The sequence below is a fragment of the Gekko japonicus genome, unplaced genomic scaffold, assembly GCF_001447785.1.
Source record: "Gekko japonicus isolate JY-2015 unplaced genomic scaffold, Gekko_japonicus_V1.1 scaffold2657, whole genome shotgun sequence".
Taxonomy (NCBI): Eukaryota; Metazoa; Chordata; class Lepidosauria; order Squamata; family Gekkonidae; genus Gekko; species Gekko japonicus.
Window position 1 is genome coordinate 145,791 of NW_015170970.1, and position 14,607 is coordinate 160,397.

Genomic DNA, 14,607 nt, shown 5'->3' on the forward strand with positions numbered 1-14,607 from the left:
TGCTGGACCTCCTGATGGCACCTGGTGTTTTTGGCCACTGTGTGACCCAGAGTGTTGGACTGGGTGGGCCATTGGCCTGAACCAACATTGGCTCCTCTTATGTTCTTAGTTGCTGTTGGCCACAAGGTATAGATAGGAACTCTCAGTCTGGGGCAAGGGATGTGCTGTATTCTTGGTGCTTGGTTGGAGGGGGGCAAAAGTGGGAGGGCTTCTAGTGTCCTGGCCCCACTGCTGGACCTCCTGATGGCACCTGGTATTTTTGGCCACTGTGTGACCCAGAGTGTTGGACTGGATGAGCCATTGGCCTGATTCAACATTGGCTTCTCTTATGTTCTTACGTTCTCTTATGCCCCCCCCCCTCACCATGCAGACCATGCATTTGGATTTGTACATAAGTTTAATTTCCTAAAGTGGGAGGGCGTTGGCATCCTTTGATCTCTGATGCCTGGCAGCTGTGGCATCCTTTGATCTCTGATGCCAGGAGTTGGGCGAATTGCCTCCCAAGGGTATCCTTTTCTCTTTGAAAAAGCAGGTGTGGGGGGGGGGATTCGCCTTCTTCCCTCCACCCCTGGCGTTTTCCAAGCCCGAAATAGTCCTGCAGATGTGCTGTTTACCCGGTTGGGATATTTATTTACTTAAAGGGGCTGTGACTCAGTCTGAGAGCATCTGCTTGGCATGCAGAAGGCCCCAGGTTCCATCCCCGGCATCTCCAGTTAAAAAGGACCAGGCAGTAGGGGATGTGAAAGATTTCTGCCTGAGACCCTGGAGCGCCTGCTGCCAGGCAGAGTAGTAGCAGAAGAAGAGACTGGGCTTATACCGCGCCCGTCACTCGGAGTCTCAGAGCGGCTTACAGTCTCCTTTCCCTTCCCCTCACCACAACAGACACCTTGTGAGCAGTGTTCCCTCTAAGCATTGGAGTTTCATGAGCAAAAACTCTATTGTGTGAGCTACTGGCATTAAAGTTGTGAGCGAGCGATTTGGCTGATGCATAAATCAGTTTGCTCTAGAGCCCTCCTCCCTGAGCGAAGGCAAAAATGTGTGAGCCGGAGGCAAAAAAACTGTGAGCTGGCTCACAGTGACTCAGCTTAGAGGGAACACTGCACTGCGAGGTAGGTGGGGCTGAGGGAGCTCTTTCGAGAGCTGCCCTTGAGAGGACAGCTCTGAGAGAAGTTTTGACTGACCCAAGGTTACCCAGCTGGCTTCATGTGGAGGAGTGGGGAATCAGACCCCGTTCTCCCAGATTAGAGTCCACAAACTCTTAACCACTGCAGTTTGGCTAACAGATGAATACGTGAAGTTTTGCCATTGCCTGCTTCTGCATCACGCCCCCGGTATTCCTTGGAGGTCGCCCATCCAGATACTAGCCAGGGCCGACCAGGGGTCATTTCCTGCAGGAGCGCACAGGAGCGGAGCTCCAGCAGTAAAGAGCCCAGGGGGTGGGCACATACAACAAGCCCCGCCCCCTGCTCCCAGCAGCCCCGGGCCACGAGGAGCAAGAAGCAGCCAAGTAAGTTGCAGTGGGTGTTGCCTTCTGACACACTTCCGGTGATAAAAACTGGGGGGGGGGAAAGGGCGGGGGAGAACTCAACCCAGGATATGACAACGAACCAAAAGGGCTAAGCTAAACCATCACCTTGATGGAGTGACACACATTCAGACCTACAAAATCGCTGTTACCAGAATAAGTTGTGGAGGTGATATGGCTATACCTATGGCCCATCACTAATACCAGGAGTCCAATTATAAGTATACAAGGAAACAACATCTGGTTAAATTATATGTGTACTAAAACTCTGTAACAGGTCTTAGAATGTGTGTCTAGAATATATAGATAATAGTGACCACTGAGGAAGGCCCTTAGGGGCCGAAACGCGTTTGGTCTTCAGTTGTAAATTATTTACCCATTATATGTATGTATAAGCTTTTATAGTCTAATCTTAGACAAAGTAATTTTTAATCAGGAGAGTTTTAACATGTGGTTCACCTTAATAAACACTTCCGGTGATGTCAGGGGCTGTGGCACATGCAAATAAGTTATCCTAATGAGTTATGCTAATGAGCGCCTGCACCTCTTTTTCTACGAAATGACCTCTGGGGCCGACCCTGTTTAGCTTCCGAGATCTGACAAGATCGGGCTAGATCAATTATAATATTTATTTATTTATTTGTATTTATAGCCCGTCCATCCCGCAAAGCGGGCTCAGGGCGGGTAACTTCATAAAAACAGTACAATAAATACGTTTCGAATTAAAGAAATCAGAAAATGTAGACAAGAATAAACATTAACACTCAGTCACACTTCTGACTTTCACTGGTCGTACGGCTCTTTAGCGTAGTATTTCAGTTAATAGGTGGATTGGTGACAGCCACCTCAGCCAAAGGCCTGGCGGAAGAGCTCCGTCTTACAGGCCCTGTGGAATTGGAAGAAGATCCCGTAGGGCCCTAATCTCGACTGGGAGCATGTTCCACCAGGCAGGGGCCAGGGCAGAAAAGACCCCGGCTTTGGTCGAGGCAAGACAAACGTCCTTTGGGCTGGGGACAATCAGGAGATGTGGGTCCATAGAGCGTAACACTCTTCGGGGCATATATGGGAAGAGGCAGAAGATCTCCAGGTGGCACCTGGAGGTTGTCAACCACAGTGCCTGGCTTCAGCTAGGATTCCAGCCTAGTCCGATTTCAGCTTTGTCGGGCTGCGACTCAGTTTACGGGAGGCTGTGTCCGCCGAACAGCCACAGAACAGTTTCCAGAGAAGCCAAGTTCCTGCCAAGGAATAAAGAGAGTTACGGCTGACCAGTGGCCGCCCCGGGTCCCCGAGGCAGAGTCTTCTTTTAAGAGAGACTCCGTTAAACACCGCCTGGCTGGAGGAGGCTGCCAAAGTGAAAGCGAGGAGGGAAGGAGAGGGGGAGGGCGCTAATCCTTCGGCTAGGACTGCTCCCAAAATGTGGATTTGGCAGCCACCGCAATTATCTGGAGAGGTGTGCTGAAAGCAGATGTTGAAAGGACAGTCGGGACTTAGGGAAGCCAACTTTACCGCAACGGCTTCTGTTTATCTGCAGCCCGGAAGCCAACGGTTCTCTCGTGCTGTTTTCCTGGCAGGTGGCGGATCCCGACGTCATCGGTTTAATCCCTGCCTGGCACCAAATCCTAAGAGATGTCCCCCGTGAGAGCACCAGGCCGAGGCAGCGGCCGATTGGCTATAAAAGGCCTCGAGCTGGGGGACTTCGGGGAGCAGAGGAGGGGGACCCTTATTCACACCGCGTCTCCTTTGAAGACTGCCAGTTCGGTGTGGTGGTTATGTGTGTGGTCTCTGATCTGGGAGAACCGGGTTTGATTCCCCCACTCCTCCACTCGCAGCTGCTGGGTGACCTGGGGCAAGCCATTGTTCTGTCAGAGCTGTTCTTGAAAGAGCAATTCTGTCAAGAGCTCTCTCAGCCCCACCTACCTCTCAGGGTGTCTGTTGTGGGGACGGGGTGGGAAAGGAGTTTGTAAGCTGCTCTGAGACTCCGAGTGAAGGGTGGAGTATAAATCCAATCTCCTCCTCCTCCTCTTCTTCTGAGCCAATTTGGTGTAGTGGTTAAGTGTGTGGACTCTAATCTGGGAGGACTGGGTTTGATTCCCTGCTCCTCCACTTGCACCTGCTGGATGACCTTGGGCAAGCCATAGTTCTGGCACAGCTGTTCTTGAAAAAGAGCAGTTTCTGTCAGAGCTCTCTCAGCCCCACCTGCCTCCCACGGTGTCTGTTGTGGGGAGGGGAAGGGAAAGGAGTTTGTTAGCCACTCTGAGACTCCTTTGGGTAGTGAAGGGCGGGGTATAAATCCAACCTCTTCTCCTCCTCCTCCTCCCCCCCTCCTCCTTTTCCTCCTCCTTTTCCTCCTCCTTTTCCTCCTCCTCCTTTTCCTTCTCCTCCTCCTCCTCCTCCTCCTCCTCCTCCTCCTTCTTCTCCTTCTCCTTCTGCCTAGGCCAATGTATGTTGCAATCCTACACAGAGTTACTCCAGTGGGATTCACTGGGCTTCCCAAAGCTGCCCGACACGATAGGGATGCAAACTTCAAGGTGGTGACTGGAGCTCTCCTGGAGTTATAAGGGGCTTCTAGATGACAGAGATCAGTCCCCCTGGAGAAAATGGCTGCTTTGGAAGGCGGGCTGGATGGCATTTATATCCTGCTGAGGTCCCTCCCCTCCCCAATCTGCCCCCACAGACCCTGCCCCCCCCAGATCTCCAGGTATTTCCCAGCTTGGAGCTGGCAACCCTAGACAGGAAGTCAGACCGCTGGTTTATCAAGAGTGGCGTTGTCTGCTTGGACTGGCAGTGGCTCTCCAGGGTCTCGCGCAGAGAAGGATCTTTGACCGTTTAACTGGAGATGCCGGGGACTGGAGCTTGGACCTTAGGCGTTGAAAGCAGCTGCTCTGCCCATGAGCCACAACCTTTCCCATGAACCTGTGCAGTTACTCGAGTAAAAGCAGAGGGTTTCATTGGCAATTTTCTTGTCCTTCCCTTCCCACATTCAATCCCCGGCGTCTCCAGTTGAAAGGATCAGATAACAGATGATGGGAAAGACCTCTGCCGGAGACCCTGGAGAGCTGTAAAGAGGGACTGTGGCTTGAGTGGAAGAGCCTCTGCTTGGCAGGCAGAAGGTCCCAGGTTCAATCCCTGCCATCTCCAGTTAAAAGGGACCAGACAGGAGGTGATGGGAAAGACCTCAGCCTGAGACCCTGGAGAGCTGTAAAGAGGGGCCGTGGCTCAGTGGCAGAGCCTCTGCTTCGCATGCAGAAGGTCCCAGGTTCAATCCCCAGAATCTCCAGTTAAAAGAGACCAGGCAATAGGGGATGGGAAAGACCTCTGACTGAGACCCTGGAGAGCTGCTGCCGGTCAAAGCAGGCAACACTGACCTTGGTGGACCGAGGGTCTGATTCGGTAGAAGGTGGCTTCGTGTGTCCCAGCTGCCTCATGCAGAGTCAGACTATTGATCCATCATGGTCAGTATTGCCTACTCTGACCGGCAGCGTGTGTCTTGGGTGGAAAGGCAGGACAGGAATATGTCAAATGAAAATCACAATGGAGTTCAGGTTAGAGCTAAAGGGCACAAGCTCTTCCATCGTGAGCCAAAAGCTCTGAATGGCACCTTGCGTGGCAGTGCCCCACGGACCTTCTCTGAAAATGGGATAGGCTGCATTTCCAAGAGGAGGAGGAGGAGGAGGAGGAGGAGGAGACTGGATTTATACCCCTCCCTTCACTTGGATCTCAGAGCGGCTTACAAACTCCTTTCCCTTCCCCTCCCCACAACAGACACCCTTCTGTGAGGTAGGTGGGGCTGAGAGAGCTGTGAGAGAACTGCCCTTGGAAAAAACAGCTCTGAGAGAACTGTGGCTTGCCCAAGGTCATCCAGCAGCTGCAAGTGGAGGAGTGGGGAATCAAACCCAGTTCTCCCAGATTAGAGTCCGCACACTTAACCACTACACCGAACAGCAAGGATGTTAACAATAAGAAAATCTTGGAGGATGTCAATTCATAGGTTAAGTTGGGAGCAACTTGATGAGACTTTACCACACCCACCTGAATGAATGACCTCCGAAACGTCCTCTCATATAACAGCCTTGCTCTGGCCTTGCAAATGGAGGCCCTTCGTGGCTTCCTTGATGGAGTCCATCCATCTCTGGTTAGGTCCTCTTCTTTTCCTTCTACCTTCAACCTCCCCCAGCATGATTTGTCTTTTCCAGCAACTCTTGGCTTCTCATAATGTGACCAAAGTTCAATAGCCTCAGTTTACCCAGGAAGGCCGAGCACCAAAGAATAGATGCTTTCGAACTATGGTGCTGGAGAAGACTCTTGAGAATCCCTTGGACTGCAAGGAGATCCACAGTCAATCCTAAAGGAAATCAACCTTGATTGTTCTCTGGAAGGCCAGATACTGAAGCCAAAGCTCAAATACTTTGGCCACCCAATGGGAAGGGAGCCCTCACTGGAGAAGACCCTGATGCTGGGAAAGATTGAGGGTCAAAGAAGAAGGGGACGGCAAAGGATGAGATGGTTGGACAGTGTTATCAATGCAACGAACGTGAAATTGAGCAAACATCAGAGGACATAAGAACATAAGAGACGCCAATGTTGGATCAGGCCAAAGGCCTATCCAGTCCAACACTCTATCACACAGTGGCCAGAAATACCAGTGCCATCAGGAGGTCCAGCAGTGGGGCCAGGACACTAGAAGCCCTCCCACTGTTTCCCCCCCCCAAGCACCAAGAATGCAGAGCATCACTTGCCCCAGAGTCCCTATCTATACCTTGTGGCTAATAGCCACTGATGGACCCCTGCTCCATATGCTTATCCAGTTCCCTTTTGAAGCCGTCCATGCCTGTAGCCGCCACCACCTCCTGTGGCAGTGAATTCCATGTGTTAATCACTCTTTGGGTGAAGAAGGACTTCCTTTTTTCCGTTCTAACCCGACCGCTCAGCAATTTCATGGAGTGCCCACGGGTTTTGTATTGTGAGAAAGGGAGAAAAGTACCTCTTTCTCTACCTGCTCTTTCCCATGCATAATCTTATAAACCTCGATCATGTCACCCCTCAGTCGTCGTTTCTCCAAGCTAAAGAGCCCTAAGCGCCTTAACCTTTCCTCATAGGGAAAGTGTTCCAACCCTGACAGGAGGGCCTGGTGTGATGTGGTCCACGGGGGTCACAAAGAGGCGGACTCGACTGTGTGACTGAACAACAACAACATTGGGTTATAAGATGTCCTGTGCTCAAAGAGAAAGCTGCACATCCACGGCCATGTTCCTACACGTCATTGTTCAAAACTTTCTTTTAAAATAGCTGCCCCATTGTTCGTACCTCTGTTAAAAATACTTCCCTTTTTTTTTGGGGGGGGGGGAATACAACAAATCTGCCAGCTGCGGTTTTTAAGCTTACGATAGACCACAGTGGTTCCTGCACCCCTGCCTTGAAGAACACGGATTGTTCTGTGCTTCTCGTTCTCCAAAGCAGAAACAGAACATTTCCTGAAGTGCGGTCTACGTCGTGTGCCCGGACGATCGCTTGTGCGAATGCGTTTGGAAGAAGCGGCAGCTGTGAGCTGCGTTGTAACCTCCGGGCCTCCGTGGCGATGGAGATAATTCAGTCGGAATGAGGCAGAAATAGCTGTGGCGTGAAGGTTAGGTAACTAAGTACGAGGAGTGCAAGCCAGCTCCCCCATGGTTCCTGCCGATAGTGTTCGAGATGACATGAGTGTGCTTCGTGTGCCGCCATGTGCGAGAACGACTGAACGTGAGCCAGAGAAAAAGAGCCCCACGGCCTCTCTGTGTCTTTTCTGGGTCACAGCAAGGAACTGGTTTTTAAAAACTTATTTTAATTTGGCCCGGACCTGGACGGCCCAGGGTAGCCCGATCTCATCAGATCCCAGAACTAAGCTAGTTTGGTGTAGTGGGGAGGGGAAGGGAAAGGAGTTTGTAAGCCACTCTGAGACCCCTTCGGGTAGTGAAGGGCGGGGTATAAATCCAATCTCTTCTTCTTCTTCTTTTACCTCACAGGGTGTCCGTTGTGGGGAGAGGAAGGGAAAGGAGTTTGTAAGCCGCTCAGAGACTCCTTTGGGTAGTGAAGGGCGGGATATAAATCCAATCTCTCCTTATCTCAAGAGCAGTCCTCCAAAGAGCTCTCTCAGCCCCACCTCCCTCACGGGGTGTCTGTTGTGGGGAGGGGAAGGGAAAGGAGTTTGTAAGCTGCTCTGAGACTCCGAGTGAAGGGCGGGGTATAAATCCAATCTCCAACTCCAACTCCTCCTCCTCCTTCTGCTCTTCTTCTTTTTCTTCTTCTTTTCTTCTTCCTCCTCCTCCTCCTCTTCTTCTTCCTCTTCTTCGCAAGGCAGGCCCTGATTCATACTTGGATGGGAGACCGCCAAGGAAGTCCAGGGTCGTTATGCAGAGGCAGGCAATGGCAAACCACCTCTGAACGTCTCTTGCCTTGGAAACCCTTGTTGTTGTTCAGTCGCACAGTCGAGTCTGAGTCTTCGTGACCCCATGGACCAGATCACGCCAGGCCCTCCTGTCTTCCGCCGTCCTCTGAAGTTGGCTCAACTTCATGTTCGTTGCATCTATGACACTGTCTAACTATCTCATCCTTTGCTGTCCCCTTCTTCTTTGACCTTCAATCTTTCCCAGCATCGGGGTTTTCTCCAGCGGGGGCTCCCTTCTCATTGGGTGGCCAAAGTCTTTGAGCTTCAGTTTCATTATCTGGCCTTCCAGGGAACAGTCAGGGTTGATTTCTTTTAGGATGGACTGATTTGATCTCCTTGCAGTCCAAGGTCACCATAAGTTGGCCGAGACTTAATGGCATTTTCCTCCACCACCTCCATGTTAATTTGCCTTTGGGCTTTGGAAGAATCACTCAAGATGATGAATAATATCAGAAATGTTCTTAAAAATACAATGGGACGCCTGCTAAGGTCTCAGGCCCATCAATCAATCAATCAATCCATTAAAAAAAGCTCCTTTGGTGGGTATAAGAGAGATGGCCTTTTCAGTGGCAACCCCATGATTATAGATAGGGTTCCATCTCTGGGTTGGGAAATTCCTGGAGATTTTAGGGGTGGAGCCTGGTGAGGGCAGAGCTTGGGGAGGGGAGGGACCTCAGCAGGGTATGTGGTGGACCTCTGCGTGCAATGTTTCTGGTATGGCGTCTTAACATTAGACCAGGGGTGTCAAACATGTTGCCCGGGGGCCGGATGAGGCTTCGATCAGGCCCGCAGTGGAGCTGGCTGTCTTCTGCTGCTTCTTCCATTTCTGCTGCGTCATCGTGAGTTTGCAGCTTACAGATACACACCTGAACAGCACACTCAAGATTGCGACAGCACAGACATTCGGATGCAATAATTCAGAGCAAGAGGTGTCAGTTATCAGACACTGTCAAATAAAGAAAGTATTGCAAGAGTGCTGATGTTTTAAGCATGTTTTTAAGTTTAAAAAAAACCCTTTGTGTTGTGTCCTTTATAAAGTTTATATCTCCGCTACCTGGCATTACATTTTATGACACACGTGGCCCGGGCCCAACAAGGTCTCATTTATGTCAGATCCGGCCCTCACAAGAAATGGGTTCGGCACCCCTGCATTAGACACTCTTCCCATGTCTGGCAAAGAGGCGTGTATCAGAGGAAGTGCTATAGTATGGTTCGGCATGGTTTAGGGTTCCCTGGGTTGGGAAACACCTGGAGATTTGATTTGGGGGGTGGTGTCTGGGGAGGGCGGGGGGTTTGGGGGAGGGGAGGGACCTCAGCCGGCTGCGACGCCATAGAGCCCGCCTCCAAGGTGGCCATTTTCTCCAGGGGAACCGATCTCTGTCGCCTGGAGATCAGTTGTGATAGCGGGAGATCTCCAGTCACGACTTGGAGGTTGGCAAAGGGTTGCCAGTTCTCGGTTGGTACATACCTGGAGATTTTGGGGGTGGAGCCTAAGGTTTGGGGAGGGGAGGGACTGCTACAGAGTCCAGCCTTTAAAGCGGCCATTTTCTCCAGGGGAACTGATCTCTGTGGTCGGGAGATCAGTTGTAGTAGCGGGAGATCGCCAGGCTCCGCCTGGAAACCAACAGCCCTCTCCAGGGAGTGGCGCCTGGCCCCTTCCCTGTCGATCTTCAGGAGACGGTTGAAGTCAGTTTTATTTAGGGAGCATTTGATTAAAGCAGTCCTAAATTGTGGTTTTAGAAGTTGTGGATTTTTATGTACTGTTATACCGTGAGCAGTCTTGGGCTCCTGAAGGAAGGAAGGCAAACTGAGAAATGTTTTAAAGAAATAATATAAAGATGGAGGCAACATAAAAGTCAGTCATGTTAGCAGGAAAGCCTCAGACGAGGGGACATTTAAGAACATAAGAACACAAGAGAAGCCAGTGTTGGATCAGGCCAATGGCCCATCTAGTCCAACACTCTGTCACACAGTGGCCAAAAATACCAGGGGCCCTCAGGAGGTCCAGCAGTGGGGCCAGGACACTAGAAGCCCTCCCACTGTTGCCCACCCCCAATCACCAAGAATATAGTGCATCACTTGCCCCAGCCTGAGAGTTCCTATCTATAAGAACATAAGAGAAGCAAAGTTGGATCAGGCCAGTGGCCCATCCAGTCCAACACTCTGTGACACAGTGGCCAAAAATACCAGGTATCATCAGGAGGTCCAGCAGTGGGGCCTGGACACTAGAAGCCCTCCCACTGTTGCCCACCCCCAAGCACCAAGAATACAGTGCATCACTTGCCCCAGACTGAGAGTTCCTATCTATAAGAACATAAGAGAAGCAAAGTTTGATCAGGCCAATGGCCCATCCAGTCCAACACACAGTGGCCAAAAATACAAGGTGTCATCAGGAGGTCCAGCAGTGGGGCCAGGACACTAGGAAGTGGTGGCGGCTACAAGCATGGACGGCTTCAAAAGGGAATTAGATAAGCATATGGAGCAGAGGTCTATCAGTGGCTATTAGCCACAAGGTATAGATAGGGACTCTGGGGCAAGTGATGCTCTGTCTTCTTGGTGCTTGGGGGGGGGTCAACAGTGGGAGGGCTTCTAATGTTCTGGCCCCACTGGTGGACCTCCTCCTGATGGCACCTGGTATTTCTGGCCACTGTGTGATACAGAGTGTTGGACTGGATGGGCCTTTGGCCTGATCCAACATTGGCGTCTCTTATGTTCTTAAGCCCTCCCACTGTTGCTCACCCCCAAGCACCAAGAATACAGTGCATCACTTGCCCCAGCCTGAGACTTCCTATCAATGCTCCCTCTAAGCTGTAGAGTCCCGTGACCAAAAATCCCACTTCATTTAGAGGCCCTCCAGAAACAAATAAACCCCCTTCCGCTTGTATCAAAAGGGCTTGTAAAGATGGTGACGACTGCTATTCGTGAGGAAGGGAGTCCCGAATCAACCCTCCTTTCTTCAGCTCACCTTTGTTGCCTCAGCTAGACTGTAGGTTCACATGGGACAAGGCTTTTGGTCTTTAGATGGTTTTCAGACGAAGACTAGTTCAGTGGACCATTAAAGAAATATCACTTCAGCGTTGTTGTTGTTCCATCGCACAGTCGAGTCCGACTCTTCACGACCCCCATGGGCCACATCACATCACGCCTGTCTTCTGTCGTGCGCAGAGGTTTGCTTAATTTCATGTTCGTTGCCGTCCCCTTCTTCTTTGACCTTCAGTCTTTCCCAGCATCAGGGTCTTCTCCAGCGAGTGCTCCCTTCTCATTTGGTGGCCAAAGTATTTGAGCTTCAGCTTCAGTACCTGGTCTTCTAGGGAACAGTCAGGGTTGATTTCTTTTAGGATTGACTGATCTGATCTCCTGGCAGTCCAAGGGACTCTCAAGAGTCTTCTCCAGCACTTCACTTCAGCTAGCAGAGTGTTAAAGAATCGAAAAGGGGACTTTTCCTTTGGTTTGTACTGCAGGAGTCGGGCCCATGACTCAGTGGTAGAATCATAAAATCTTAGAGTTGGAAGAGACCTCCTGGGTCATCTAGTCCAACCCCCTGCACAATGCAGGACATTCACAAATACCTCCCCCAGTGACCCCTGTTCAATGCCCAGAAGATGACAAAAAAACCCTCCAGGATTTATGGAGAAAAATTGCTTCCTGGCCCCAAAGTGGCGATCACCATTTCCCTGGGTGTGCAAGAAAGGGCCACAAGAACTAAGCCCTGAGGCAACCCTTCCTGCCCTCCCTCTCATGATCTGCTGAAGTTCACAGAATCAGTATTGCTGTCAGATGGCCATCTAGCCTCTGTTCAAAAACCTCCAAAGAAAGAGAGCCCACCACCTCCCGAGGAAGCCCATTTTCATTTTTCTAGCCCAGTTTTTCTGCCTGTCGAGGTCATCCTGTATCCTGACTCTGTCTTCTACAATATTTGCTACCCCTCCCGATTTAGTGTCATTTGCAAAGTGGACATGCCTGTCATGGAGAAGACATTAAGTTAAACCCCTAGCATCTCCAGTTAATGGGGAATGACCTTTCTCTGCCCGAAACCCTGGTGAGCCTCTACCTGAGTAGCTAAGTTAGATGGACCAAGTTAGATGGACTGAGTTAGATGGGCCAATTGGCGATGCTCTAGAAGGCAGTCTAGAATGTTTTCAGTGGACTGGCGTGGCCCTAAAGTATTCCCCTCTCTTATCCTTTTGTTCCCAGCTGTTGACCATCGATGATAATTTCTGTGGCCTGGATATGAATGCCCCACTTGGAGTATCGGAGATGGTGCGAGGTCTCCCCATCTTCACAGAAGATCGGGACAGCATGACGTCAGTCATTGCTTACGTCTACAAGAACCACTCTCTGGCTTTCGTGGGCACCAAGAGCAGCAAGTTGAAAAAGGTAGGACAACGTTTTCCCTAATCTGATGTGGTTTATGATGAAGGAGACGCGTCAAACGGTATGCTTGTTGGGACAGACAATTTCTGTTTTCGAAAGATGGTTCCTACTGCGGTTTCGCTGATGGGAATGGGATCTGTCTTGGGGCTTTTCTGCATTCTCATTTTTTCCCTCTCTTGTAAGCTCCTGTTTCTTTGTGTTTTTTTGTTCTATTTGGCACTTGTTTTGCTCCCCCTGGTGGCCAGTTCGATATTACACCGGTTTATGTCCAGCACAAAAATCTGCAGGTTAAACCTGGAGGGATCTATGCCTGACATAAACCGGTGTAATATTGAATCAACCACTAGAGGGTGGAAAGCACATACAGAACAGAAAAAAGAACCCTGAAGCAACAGGAACTTGCAAGCAAGAAAATTTAGAATGCGGAAAAGTCCTAGGACTTGGCTTGAGCCAGATCTCATAATCACAGCGGTCCTGAAGTCTGTGTCTGAGATGGATGCATGGGGCATCCGCTTGCATTTGGAAATAAGTGTTTCAAAGCACAGCTCCGCCTCTTGTTCTTGTGGCGCGATTGCATGGAACGTTGGTTCTTAATCACGTCCGGATGTTAGCGTTGGCTCTGTGAAGGATAAACGTTTTTCTCATTTGTGCCAGTTTATGAAAAATAATTTGGTTTCAAGTGATAAAGTGTTATATTTAGAGACAACAAATTCCTCAGAGCCGGCCGTATTATTCTGCTGCGGCAGAAAGAACAGAGAATCTTGGGGCGTCTTAAAGATACACGGGGAATGAATTATGAGCCTTAACCTTGTTTCATTGGATGGGTGCACGCCCTTGCTTATGAAAGCATATGCAGCAATAAACTTGTCCCTTTAAGAGCTTAGCTGTTTATACTGATTGGATTGCCCCTGTGGATTCTATATCGAGAGATGTCCTTTCCTTACCGTCTGAGCTGATGTCCCTTGGGCGCCATCCAAGAGAATGGGACGTTCACCCTTGGCTTTGTAGCGGCTTTTCACTATTACAGCAATTTCCATTTATCGTTCAGGGCCGTCTGCATTTGTATTCCGGTGCCAAAGCTGCGGCCGAAAGAGGCGTTTTAACTCCGGTTTTGGCAGATGCTTTGATTGTCTCTCAAGATCCATCGGAGGTGACCTTCGAGTGGAGAGAGATTAGCTCGATACATTGCATGCAATGGTCTAACGGAGGGCCGGAGATGTCATTCTTATGGAATGCCACGTGCTTCCTTACTTTGATCGAGTTAAACTATTCAGGTGGCGAGCAAAGAGTAGATGTAAAAGGGTATTAACTCTTCTTGGGATTTTACTGTAAATGATGGCGAGCGAGTCCTCCGTGATCTATCTTTTTAAATGAAGGAATCCTAGCATAAGCCTTCTCTCTGGATATTTGAACTTTGGGCTGGATTTTTGGGACCAATTCTGATATAAGGTTGAAAGTGTAATGTGTACAGGGTTTCTTGGGACTGTTGGTTCCCCCCTCCTCCCTGATTCTGGCCCCCAGGATATCATCATCTGCAGGGGTACCATTTTGGGAAGGCGCGGGAGGAATATTTGTCTTCCATCCTGTTTCGAATCACATATCGTTCTTCAGAAGCGTTGCTTTCTCTAGCCAACTGACTGCAGTAAATTGTTAAATGGATCCATGTGGCAGGAATGAATTTCAAAGTCGCAAATCCTTTGCTCCAAAAAAGGGGTGACAGTCCTGCACTGCTGACACTGCTGTAGCTGAGGATCGCTGTGTTATGGATTTAGCTACAAGCATTGACAAAAGGTTGTATTGGACACTGGCATTTTTGATACTATGTTAATTTTGTCACGTTTAGCATCTCCCCAAAGGTTCTTCCCACATCGCCGGTTCTCGAGTTTTGCAGCGTTTTGCGTCCGTCATCCTCGCCATGGTTAGTGGGGATAATCTTGGGTTAGGATTGGAACATTGTCCATTTATTTGTGGGGAAACTCTAGTGTAGGGTGCTGGGAAAGTGAGCTTATAGCCAGAGCCTGTTCTGCAAGTGTTTGGTTTGACACAACATGGAAACTACTCCTTCCTTCCTTCCTTCCTTCCTTCCTTCCTTCCTTCCTTCCTTCCTTCCTTCCTTCCAGGGCAGTGTACAACAATTAAATATACAATTAAAACAGTATTAAAAGAACAAATTACACATAAAATGGTAAAATACCGTGTAACTATAAAAGTTGTCAGATGACTAGTCAGAAACAGGCCACTGGTGGACAATTGGCCGGGAAAAGTTAGGGCCAGAGAAACTGGGGGG

At 49.8% G+C, this 14,607-nt stretch overlaps 1 protein-coding gene across 1 annotated transcript in view; it reads left to right on the plus strand.

Moving 5' to 3' along the window:
• LOC107116918 (plexin-A4-like) overlaps positions 1–14,607 on the plus strand; it is a 46,070-nt gene that overhangs the window by 27,632 nt on the left and 3,831 nt on the right. Inside the window, exons 2-3 of the mRNA XM_015418944.1 lie at positions 12,141–12,323; positions 14,164–14,238. Coding sequence (XP_015274430.1) covers positions 12,141–12,323; positions 14,164–14,238 — 258 coding nt within the window. The remainder of the gene's footprint in view (positions 1–12,140; positions 12,324–14,163; positions 14,239–14,607) is intronic.